The sequence below is a fragment of the Lynx rufus genome, unplaced genomic scaffold (assembly GCF_022079265.1).
Source record: "Lynx rufus isolate CCGP_SWC_20201006 ecotype Redwood Valley unplaced genomic scaffold, mLynRuf1.p SCAF_27, whole genome shotgun sequence".
Lineage (NCBI taxonomy): Eukaryota > Metazoa > Chordata > Mammalia > Carnivora > Felidae > Lynx > Lynx rufus.
The window spans coordinates 14,927,303-14,939,704 of NW_025814842.1; the positions used below are offsets into that span (position 1 = coordinate 14,927,303).

The 12,402-nt window shown below is 49.1% G+C and overlaps 1 protein-coding gene across 1 annotated transcript in view; it reads right to left on the reverse strand.

Annotated features, from left to right (window-relative positions):
- CALN1 (calneuron 1) overlaps positions 1–10,085 on the reverse strand; it is a 491,660-nt gene extending 481,575 nt beyond the window's left edge. Inside the window, exon 1 of the mRNA XM_047089489.1 lies at positions 9,963–10,085. Within this exon, the coding sequence (XP_046945445.1) occupies positions 9,963–10,085 (123 nt within the window). The remainder of the gene's footprint in view (positions 1–9,962) is intronic.
- Positions 10,086–12,402: the final 2,317 nt, after the last annotated feature.

A 12,402-nucleotide genomic window follows, 5' to 3' on the forward strand; every position in this document is an offset into this window, starting at 1 on the left:
GGGAGAGGAGGTTGAGGTTTCCTAAAGAGAGACAGAGATTTGCCCTGGGAAGGGCTGAAGAAGGAAGTACTCGCTCTGAGAAATGAGACAGCAGGGCTGCCCCTGAGGCCAGGCAACACGGCTAAGAAATGCACCAGACAGGGGTCCTGGGGGCCTTTCACCCCGCAGGGGCCCGGGGATAGAATTCAAGGGGGCTTCCACGAATTTGGATGGGAAAGAATGTATCTTTATTTTCATCAACCTCGAAATGGAATCTAGCATTTTCTCCAGCTGTAAACACAAGCCACGAGGTGCCCTGGAATTAGTAGTTACTGTGACTTTGTCACTCATTTTCCTACAAGGTTACAGCTGTAACCACTATAATGTTGTTTACACCCACCACCACAACATTTCAAAATTATGATAGCTTATTATTTAAGGCATCAATCTTATTATTTAAGGCATCAACAAAGAAGCGTATGTATGATTATATCACACACTTATTTTGTTTAATATTTTGACACTGTACTTAAATGTAATTGATTTCCTTTGTTGTTGCCTCAATTATTCTATTTCATGCATTTAAAAACATAATTCACGGGCTTCATCGGACTGCCAAAGGGATCCGCGCATAAAAATACCCTTTAAAAATATGTTGGGGGGGGGGACTCTAACAAGATTTATTTGTATATTGCAATCACCCCCCCACTTGAAATTCCCCAGTTATTCCCAAGCTTTGGGTAAAACCTGTGATTGATATCCATCTGCTGTGTGTTTGGTGGGGTTGCAGGGATTTGAGAGAGGCTACGGCAAGGGAAATCGTGCTCTTGCATCAGCACCCGGGCCCCAGAGGCTGGCGACTCCTCTCGTTGTCCCAAGAGTCCCAGGTGTGAACCCCAAGTGAAGCTGCCCGGGGCTGAGATAGTGCTCAGCCGGTAGATGGGAGCAGGTAACAAGAATCAGGAGGATTGACTCGGGAGCAGACCTGAAGCCCGCCTGTTTCCCCCCACATAAGGAGATAACCCCGGAAAGGGAGTGAGGCAGACATTTGATTAACAGCAGCGCAGAGGAACTATTTATTGCTTTCCCTTAAGTATGTTTCATCAAAAGTCTGTGTGAACACGGGCCAATTAATTACACGCTCTAAGGGCCCCCTCTGGTTGTGGAGGGCACCACTTGCATAGTGATATGTGGGGGGCCCTCCATGGAATGAGCTTGTTATCACTTTTCCTGAAAACCTGGCTTGGTTGCTGCTTCTGCCCGTATGGCACCCACAGGTCGGGATAACTTAGAGACCAACGCTTTTCTACCACGATGTTCAGAATTATCCACCGGCTTCTCGGATCACTGGGAATGCCCTTATCTTTACTACGCCCCCAGCGTCCAGTTCTGTCCGTGTCCCCTGGAAGCAGAGACACAGCACTGGGAGCTGGTGGATCCAGGACCCGTGAAGGAACACCGTGGTAGCTTTCCAATATGGCCCCCAAGTTCTTTGAACCTCCTCCCACCGATAAGTGAGGTCTCTGTCTCCGCTTCCTGAATCTAGGAGGATTTGAACTGCTTTGACCACTAAACGTGCCGGAAGTGATTTTTACAAGGCAGTGTCGTAAAACGGCCAACCAGGTCCTAGCTGGTCCTCCCAGAAGGCTTGTCCCTACTTGCTTGTCTTCAGACCCAGAGGCCATGCTATGAGAAGCACAAGTCACATGGAGAAGTCACACGCTCCCAACTGAGCCGGTCCTTCAGCCTTCCCAGCCCAGGCACCAAACATGTGAAGGGTGACCAAGTGGATTCCAGCCCCAGCCACCGGAGTCTTCCCAGTGGAAGCACCAGACATCACAGGGCAGGAGTGAGCCATCCCTACTGGATTTCTGACGCACAGACTCCATGAGCCTCAGATGTCTGTTGGTTTGTGACATCCGCCCCCGAGTTTGGGGTGATTTATTCCAAAGCAATAGTAGCCAGACTAAGGAGAAATAAGAGGTCCGGAAGGAACAGGCTCCTACAGTGGCCACTTGTGGGCCACCGGACTTGGCTCCAGTAGGAGAGACTGGAGGAGGAGCACCTAATGGGACAGGCCTGAGGGGCACTGTGTCTCTCAGTTCCCTTTGAACTCTGTGACGGGCAAGACGAACTTGATCCTGAGGCAAAGTGCTGCTTTATAGAGCCTTCTGCTAGCAGCAAGAATATTAAGGCACGCATTCCGCTGTCCCTCCCCTTCTCTGTCCCGCTTTCTCAATAGGAGCAAAATGCTCAAATTAAAATTTGATTCAAACACCAGGGGTGTGCTGGATGTGTTTGGTCTCGCCCAACAATTCTAAATTTTTTCCCAAAAGGGCTTCTGAGAATTATGGGGTCATGGCCCAAAACACAGCCCCCTGCAAGCAAGAAACCTCTTTGGCCATTTTTATCTTAAAAACTAGCATTCCAGAGGTGCCTGGGTGGCTCAGTCAGTTGAGCGTCCGACTTCAGCTCAGGTCATGATCTCACTGTTTGTGGGTTCGAGCCCCGTGTCGGGCTCTGTGCTGACAGCTCGGAGCCTGGAGCCTGCTTCAGATTTTGTGTCTCCCTCTCTCTCTGCCCCTCCCCCGCTTGTTCTTTCTCTCTCTCTCTCTCCCTCAAAATAAATAAACATTAAAAAAAAAATCTTTGTAAACCCTAGCATTCCACACCATAACATACCAGCTTTTGTTTGAATATTAATCCATCTAAGATCACTGGCCAAGAGGTGAAATGGACGTTGGCATGAACGTGTGCCGTGTTTATCCTATGACGTCGATACGTTCTGGCCCGTTGCTACATCCCCCATACAAGGACCAGAAAGACAGGCAAACACGCTCCTTATGCCCAACGCCCTTCCAAAGAAATCAAATTCCTAGGGGCTAATTGGCTTATTGAGCATGGAGTGCCTTTAGAGGATGCTTATTAATATCAATGTTAATCATCGATTTGTGGCATGTTTTATTAGAAGAACCACACAGAAAACAAATGGATCCTTGGTGAAAGGAGGATTTTGAAATCTCCGGGCGGGTGAAAGATGGATCAAAATTTCTTAGCTACGATCATTTGTTATATTTTCTGGGCAGTCCAGAATGGACACTTGGTGCATCTAGAATTTTTTTGCTTCATGAAGACTGCGCTCTTGACCCCTTGCTCTCTCACTTCCTAAGGGACGCTAGTCCACTAATTATCACCTTCAAGCCCTTCTCCTCTGTTGTCACCATCCCCTCCATTCCAGTGTCCCCTGTCCTCAGAGGCCCTTCCATTAGGCAAATTGGTACAATAATTCTAGAGAGCGATTTGGCAAATCCAGTGAAAGAAAAAGCATGTATACTTTCTGACCCAGAAATTTCACTTCTAGAAAATTTATATTTAGATATTCTTGCACTAGTTCATAAGGATAAATATACAAAGATGCTCATTGCAGCACTGCTGGTGGGAGCAAAAATAGAGCAGCCTCAACAGCCATCAACAGGGCACTAAGTTAAATAAATCACAGTACAATAGAAAACCATGTTGGTAATAAATTGTTAAGTGAAAAAAACACTTGCGGGGCGATGTGACTACTAATAACAACAAATTGTGCATATTTGGATGGATAAGTGTTTATTTATTCTATCTACATTATACAGCTGCAGGGGGGTGCCATTCACGTCGGGTACTTGTTTTGGAAGTGAATGTTGTACCCTGGAGCTGTACCACTACGTGTGTGTGTGTGTGTGTGTGTGTGTGTGACATGCTCTTAGGCACGCCCTGTGCATGAATTTGTCTAACACATAAGCTCTATGGTATTAATCCATCTCTTCCATGAGCCTATGAACCACACGAGGAAAAGATTATTCACCTTATCCCCAGCACTCAGCACAGAGCCTGGCACACCAATTTAGGGTGTTTGAATGCATATTGGTGTGAGCATTCACTGGGCCTAGGGTGTATCAGTTACTTATCATTTGCATTGATCTGAGAACCAGGCATGTCCTAAGGAGAGGAAATCAACATTTAGTATGTGATTTCTAGGCTCTTACACAAACACAACACACACGCCCAGTGTTCCAGGCTCGAACTGTGTTTGGAAAAGCTGAATTAAACAAAGATAAACCGCTTGCTTTGCTGTAGAGCATCTCTGAGATTTTCATAGGCATTGATATTCTCCAAGAGGTAGATAGATCATGGATTATCATCTGAATTTTGCTGACCGTGAAGCACTTTTAGAGGAATATTTATTTACACTGATGTTCAGAGGCTCCTCAATTTGTAACGTGTTTCGCTAGAAGAATCATCACAAGTAAATAGAAGCAAGTAAACCCTGGATAAAAGAGGACTCCCAAGGTAGGGTCGGACAATCTCCTGGAGAATGAGAGTCATTCTAAGTCTCTTAGCTAAGATCATCTGAAATCCCAACTGGGCGGCTGGGACTGGATGGAAGGGAAGGGAAAAGAAGTGGCCAGCACAACAAGGGAGAGAAAAGCATGATTGCTGCTGTGGTGATGTGGCAGCAGAAACCTACCCCCCCGCCACCCCAACAGGGGCTTCTGGGGACCTGGCAAGGCTATCAGTAAACATCCCAGAGAGAAGGGAACTGGGGTCAGCAGATTTATGGGTTCTTTTTGGAAAGTTCCTGATTTAGTAGGCACAGCCCATCAACCATAGAGTTTGTAAACTCACCCAATAGATTTTGATGGGCTAAATTTTGAACTGGCTCATATCTTGGCATTGCCCCTTCTACCTAACACTCTCCTTTCTTCCAGCCAGCATATGATCAGTGGACTGACAGGGACAGAGGCCAGATCACAGTGAGGGAGGGGTGAGAAGTAAAAGAAAGGTAGAGCATTAGAACAAGAGTAGGAAATGTTTTCAAGAAGTTTGAGCAAAATGATAACATATCAGCTTTTTTTAAAAAGATAAGTGACATGAGAATGAATATTTATGATTGGGGGAAGAAGAAAGAGATTGAAGAATAATAAAGGAGATAAAATTGATGGAAGAAGGTGAGAGAGGGTGCCGGAAATGAATGCCCACACAGATGTGGCAGGTGGTCCTTGGACAGGTAGAGGGACCCCTCTTTCACTATGATGGGAAGGGAGGAGAAAAAATGAACCGGAATGCAGAAAAGGTGACAGGAGGATGGGTAGAAAGTTGAGGACGTTTTTTCTTGGGGCCTTTGTTGTATTTGTGAAGGAGGAAGTGACATGGTTTTTAGAAGAGTGAACAGGGGTTGAAACAGTCATGATGAAGAATGTGAGGGGACCTGACCACTAGAAGAATCTAGGCCACATGGAGGACCCACTGGGGTTGAAGGTTGTGAGTGTGTGAGGTTGCCTACCCATGCCCCGTATCCATAAAGGATTTTCTTTCACAGTGTTTCCACATCCTGAAGTGGGAACAGCAATGGTAAACTACTGTAGAGTGGGTTGTCAAAGAGAGGAGCGCTCCGTGTGAGCTCTCAGAGGTGGAGTGTTCTAGAAGGTGATAAAATGATGGCTCAGGCCACAGGAGTGAAGATGGAGAGGGAAGAAAGTCACTGGAGTTGAAGTTGAGGAAATAGGAGGTGAAAATTTTGGCTGGTCATCCACAGGTTGTCTTACTTTCCTCAGGACGGATACAAGACTTAACAAGCCGCTAATGTATTCAAGAAGTGTGGTGATGATCAGAAGGAAAGCAGATGATGGCAACTAGGAGAGACTGGAGGTGAGATTTTTACACAGCTCTTAAGGGTTTGTGATATGAAGGTCTCCCAGTAGCCTGTTCGGGTGAAACATGTCACTGTTCCTCTCAAGGGTCCTGGAGGACCTCCCCATTCTCCCAAGTGTGTGTGTGTATGTGCACACACACACACACACACACACACACACACCTTGCTCCAACAAGAATGGGTCCTCTTCTCTGTTTTAAGTACTAACATTCCCCATAAGACATTTTAGAAAGGTTTTTGTGAGCAAAAAAGCTAAATATCACTGATGAGGCCCAACCCTTCCTAACCCAACAATGAGCTCAAGACCATCTAGTGAGTTGATGGAGGTTCCCACCGCTGAATCCCACTATGGTAGCGTATGGTGTGCACTCTCCCCTAAGATGCCCCCATGGCTACTGCTCATTGATGACACACCCTTGTTAGGGCTGATGAGTTGAGTGCTGTTGAGGTCCGGCAGAGCCTGGAACCCAGGGGAGGGAGGAACAGTGGCCATAGTGGGGCCATGAAATTCCTGGACACCTTGGGACAGGGTGGAGAGGATGAAGAAGAGAAATGAGGATGGGCAGACTGGGGGAGGGCAGATTCTGGTCGATTCCAGCCCAGCTAGGGAGGCCAGCTTAGTAAGCAGGCAATAAAGGTTGAGTTCCTTCTGCCTCTCCTATGCAGGACCTTAAATCATGGAGGAGTTTATGGGTCTTGTTTATGTAGAGACTCTTTTTATAAGCTATTCAGAACAGGGGTGGGAGGGAGACATAGGGAGAGAAAAATTCCCTTTGAATTTCCATTGCTTTCAGAATCAGCAATTTAATGAGTCATGCATTCTGAATCCTTGCTTTGTCTACACGTTTTCATTTCAAAATACTAAAAACACTTTGTTTGGAACATGGACTATTTTTAGTTCATATATCAAGAGTCCACATCCATTTCTCCCCATATTAGAAAAACTTCCTTCAGATTGGGCTGGGGCAGCACCAAAGCGGTAGGGCTGTTTACTTAGCTGTAGTTTGTGGAAGCCACCTGGGCATCTCTCTGTTTCCTGGGGGCTCCTTCCAGCTGGCCATCTGGGCCTACTGACGATCCATGGGTCAGCTCTAGAACTGGCCCAAAGACCCCAGATCCCATAGTCTGGATAAAAAGGGAAAAACATCCCCTCAGACCTCCAGGCTGAGGAATCAGCACCTTGGCAGGCTAGAGGCAAGTCAGGTCTTCATGCTGACTCAAAGAAGTGAAGGAGGTCCCCATGGATAGGTCATCTCCTTCAGGTACATCAAGAGAAAGCCTACCCACACTTAAGCAAAGACAGGAATAGATTCTTCTGCAGGATTCTTCTGTAAATCTCAAGAGGAGATCTGGGAGGAAGGCTGGAGGTACCAAAGGTACCCTACTTCTCCAGTCCCTGCCCTCTGCATAGGGTCTCTCTCCACCCTGCACTTAGAGAGTGCCCCCAGCCAGTTTTATCTACCTCACTGTTTTTGTTCCATCAGTGATAATTCTCTCGTCTGGGGACCACTTTCTTTTAAACCCTTCAGCTTAGAGCATTAATTGCAAGTACCTTTCCAGCACTTAATGGACAGCCAGCCAACTTCAAGAATGGGTTACAAAATCCAATATCTCAAGGAAGTAGGGTGATGAGGTACCCACTTCTCTGGCCATTGCCTTCCTCTCCCATCTGTGTATTTATAGTGGAAGAAACCGTGCCCGTGCCCTCTGACTCCCTTCCCCTGGACCCTGTTGATTTGATCTCGAATGGACAACAATGAGCCTATTCCCAGGGAATTTGAAATTGAAACCATGCTGATTCTCAGCTGAGGCTAGTTGCCAAATTGGCAGCTATCTGACATGGATAATTTTCACGTGGACAGAGAAACTGAGGAGATATAGATAGGCAGAGAGAAGTAGTTTTCTTGGGTTTACTGTGTCCCCCTAGGCCCTCATTCCAGCCACCTCCGAGGCCTTGGATTCCACGAGGCAACCCCCATGTCCCTAACCCCTGCCTAAAGTCTTCCAAATATATTTCCCTTTCCATCGAGGAGAGCTCTACCTGACTTCTGTTACTTGCAACCAAAATGGTACCAGGAAGGGGGAGAATGACCTGGGGCAGGAAGATGGGACACATCGAGGAGAGGCCTCCCTACTTTGTAATTTTGCCTACTCTGCCTGCACCAGGCATAACCACGTGGGCCACCACACAGCCTGCTTCAGGGGCTGAGGAGGCCTCTGATGCTCTGTAGGCTAGCCCTAACATTGTCCCCTCTGAAGGAGTTTCCAACCAAGGAACAAAGGACTGGGACACAATGTGCTCCGCGAGACAACGTTGCTGGGGACTGTTGTGAGGACATGTTTCCGGTGGGCCGCATTCCTGTCCCCTCCATGCCCAACCCTTGTGTTGAGACCCAGACCATCAAACCCCCCTCCCATGGCCCCACCTCATCCTTCTTTTTAGCTGTCTTGCTCTGTCTAGTGCACAAGGAAATCTTTGAGAAATGTGTGAGTGTGTCCCCAAGGAAGGAGTAAGTAAATATGGGTTTGTGGTGATGTGAATGCATGATAGGCATAATCCAGGAGTCGTAGAGACCCTCGGCGTGGGGCCCACAAAGAATTAATGCCAACCCCCCAGGAGAAGCCGATGGTGTGGGAGAAGCGGATTCTTTCCACCTGGGCCACTGCTGCCCTTGGAGACGGGCAAAACTAATCCGTCCAATTCATGCCCATCACAGCTCTGGCCCCAAATCCTAAATCCCAAAGCCACAGGAGCAAATGAGGAAATATTTTTTATTGTGGGAATATGTTGAGCAAAATGGTCTTTCTGACTCCGTCAGACTTCTTTGCTGCTTCCTGTACGATATCGTCATGGCCAGTAGGGTAGATGACTATCCTTTCCACATTTGCCATTTGCCACAACCCCCACAGGACGTGCAGAAGAGTTTCTCTGCCCCAGTCCTGACCTCCCTCCCTCAACATGTCCCCTACTTTCCCAGGGCAAGGACCCAGGATTCGATCACTTATCCTAGGCTGAGGAAAGGCCGACCAGGAAATTCACCCTTGGAATGGACCATTCTTCCTCTTGGGGCTCCTCTCCTGGAAGCGGTGAGCTGGAACGGGGAGGCCCAGCCCAGGTCCATCCTCCCACCCTAGCCAACCCTCCTGATCAGAGACTTGCTCCAAGCCTGCCCTTCAGCGCGCCATGCCCTTGGCCACAGGTCTCATCAGCCCCCAGCTTTGATTTCCCGAACAGTAAGTTGTGTTGGAGAAGATTCTGGATTGAACCTGCAGTCTCGTCCCCAGCCCCTGGGAGAAATCACTAAGAAGCAGGAGCTGTAGTCACCAGATATATTCCCACTTCCTTTTTTCCTCCTGCAGCCCAAACCATAAACTCACGGCCCCCACCATAAACACTTTCGGTCCCTCCTGGCAACTGGTGGCAGAGACGGCTGGAGGGCCCATTCCCAGTAGCCCGAGGGAGACCATTCCAGAACATATCTGATTCTATGACTCACCGCAGACCAACTCCTTGATCACGTAGATCAAAATTTCCCTCTGTACAAAAAACCTCCCGGAGGTGAAATTCCTCATGAGTTTTTACAGCCTTGAACGTCTCCAAGGGCAAGAAGGAGAGCAGGACTGAACCCCTGTGGCTCGGGGAGCACAAAACCCCTCCCCCTCAACCGACCTCCTCACCTGTAAGAGGGGAGAGGCAGGCAGGCCAGTGGTTACGAATGTAAGTTTCGGATTCAGAGAGATTTGGGCAGGAATCCTGGGTTTCCCTTTGCCTGGGCCATCTGGAGAAAGTTGTCGAATATCTTACTTTTCTCCCGTAAAAATGGGGTTAATGACACATCCTCCGGGGTTATTGTGAGGGTTCATTGCCAAGCCTGGGAGACTGCGAGATTATCTTTGCCAAGCTCCTGCTCCCATGCCGCCACGGGGTACGCACTCTATAAATGATATCTGTCCTTCCTAACAAGCACCCCCTAACCTAATCAGCTCCTGACAGGGTCAGTTTGCAAACCCATCCTCTTGCTCTGTCCACACGTCTCAGATACAGCCCGTGGAAACCTGTCAGGCTCAAGATGTGCGGTAAAACCTCTGTACCCAGCTGGGACGCGCATCCTCTCAGGACCCCTCCCAGGCGTCCTGTCCTCGCCCCCACCCACAGGACACTCAGCCGCTCGGCAGCAAAGGCTCCCAGCCCCCGCCCCCGCACCACCCCCTACCTGAGGGCTGAAAACAATCAAGTCCTGAGCAAACACTCGAGAAAGCGCTTTCTCCGGGGGGTTTGGGGGGAGAAGACTTGCCAAGTGGGGAAGTCGGGGGCCTGGCTCCTCGGCGGCTCCTCTCCCCCTCCGGGGGCTCCTCTGCCCCCCTTTTCCTCATTCTCAGGCTTCCCCTCTCCAGGTTGCTCGGGCAGCCGCATCGGAGGTCCAGGGCGATGTTCTCAGGGAGATTTGCGAGCACATCAAGGGAACGTCAGCGGAGACACACGGTCTGCAAGAAGTTGACAGAAACTTACTGCCCGCACGGTGCTGCTCGGTTATTTACTCAACGTCGGTTGCCTAAATTATTTACACCCTCCCTTCCGTGTTTAAACAGGACAATGCACAACCCGCACAATCCTGGCACTAAGAAGTATAATTACAGTTGTGACAGATGTTTAGTTATTAATAAGGCCTCAATGTCACCAGAGGGTATTACACAACAAACCAATAATGTGCCTTTGGAAGCAACCTTTGGAATATTTACAGGTACTTTTCCGTTCGCACTCCCGGGGGCTCTGCTGTAGTATTCTGCTACAGCGGCCAACGTGATTGCAACTTGCAGGAAAGCCCGGCGCCTTGCCAGCATAATTTGTTGCCTGGCTGTTGACTTCAGCAGAGCCACGGAATCAAAGTGGGGGCCAGAGTTAGAAATAGCCGTCTTCGGGAGGGGACTCTTGCCAAGCCTCCCGGCGTGTGACGCTGCTGGCGATCCCAGGGCAATGTCGTCCTGTCTTCTGCAGACAAACCTAACAGCGTCCAAGACTAGTTTCCTTCACCAGCTTCCATCAGGCTTGTTTCCCACGTGTACTGAGCGGCTGGGTTCCCTTTACGTCACCATCTCTCCTTTTCTCTCCCACACCTGGTTAACCCCTTCCCGTCCTTTGTGACGGGGCTCAGGTTAAGACCCCCCTCGTCTGGGCCCACTTCTGCTGTTGCCCACAGTCTCCGCCCCTCTTTCCCGGCAGCATTGCGTTGAGCAAAGCTCCAGGCAGGGAATAATTCACATGCACACCGTGTCATGGGGGCCTGGGGTGGGGGGGAACAAACTTAAAATAATTGGTTGTGCAATAAACGTTTATTGAACTAACACTTGATCAATATTGGTTCTCTTTGGTCCCATACTGAAGTTAAAAGGAAAGGAAAATAAAACAGAGTCTCAAGAGGTGCGAAGCACAGAGAGTTCAGCTGGAAGGATCTTGGTGGTGAAACAAAACGAGCCCTGGTCACCCTACGCCGAGTCCTCGTCTGAGAGAGCTGGCCCCGGGGGCGTCTGCACATTGCAGCTGGCAGTGGCCTCTCCCGGCAACAGGCAAATGGGTCTCCAGCCCTCACTCTGGGTCCCTGCCCATCACCTCCTGGGAAAAGGCTCCCAGCTCTACTTCTAGCCTTCTCGTTCTGATGAGAGGTCTATTTCTATGTCTGGGAAGCATTCCGCCTGCAGAAGTCAGCTCATAGGGGATAGGCTCAGAAAATGCCTTTAGGAAACACAAAGGCTTGGGGCGCCTGGGTGGCTCAGTCGGGTAAGTATCTAACTTTGGCTCAGGTTACGATCTCGCGATTCGTGAGTTCGAGCCCTGCGTTGGGCTCTGTGCTGACAGCTCAGAGCCTGGAGCCTGCTTCGGATTCTGTCTCTCTGTCTCCCTCTCTCTTTCTCTGTCCCTCCCCCACTCACACTTTTGCCTCTCTCTCTCAAAAATAAATAAACATTAAAAAAGTTTTAGGAAACCTAAAGCCTTGAAGAGGTGTGTGCGCATGTTATCAGTGTTGTAAACTCTGGTTGTGACTGAATGCGTGGTAGGCATGAATGTCAGCCCCATCCCAGCCCAAATGAGACAGGCTCAGCCATAGGTAAGATACATCCCTGCAAGCCTACTTATCTCCAGGGTTGCACACACACACACACACACACACACATGCTCACAGACAGGTCTTCAAACATTCACAGCCTATGTGTGATCTCACACTCACATCCAGCCCCTGCCCTTGGACACACAGCCACACAGCTGCACACACTGTCCCCGTCAACACGAGCACCCACAGGAACCCTCACACATGTAGGCGCACAACCCATACCTGCAGGCACTATGGCACCTGCTGACCCACACGTGCTGCGCACACATCTGTACTCTTGTCATCATCTCTAGTTACCACGTTAAGTTAAAAAGGAAAAACAAACGTCCTGTGTCATTACGGTAGAAATACAAAACAAAACAAAACAAAACAAAACAGGTCATTTTATTTTCAGATAGGCTTTTAGTTGCCATGACAGGCTTCGCACCATGAAAGTTGTGATTGGTGGCAAACACGGATTTCAAAAGAGAGTAATTAGCTCCCCATATACAAGAACTTCCGAATATGCTGAGTCCCCTCCCTCATCAGTCCCCTCCACGCAGAGTGGACACCAGGGCAGGGCACCCCCCCCAGTGCTAGCCTGGCCGCCAAGGCAGCACTAGGACCTGCCAAGAGCTCTCAGCA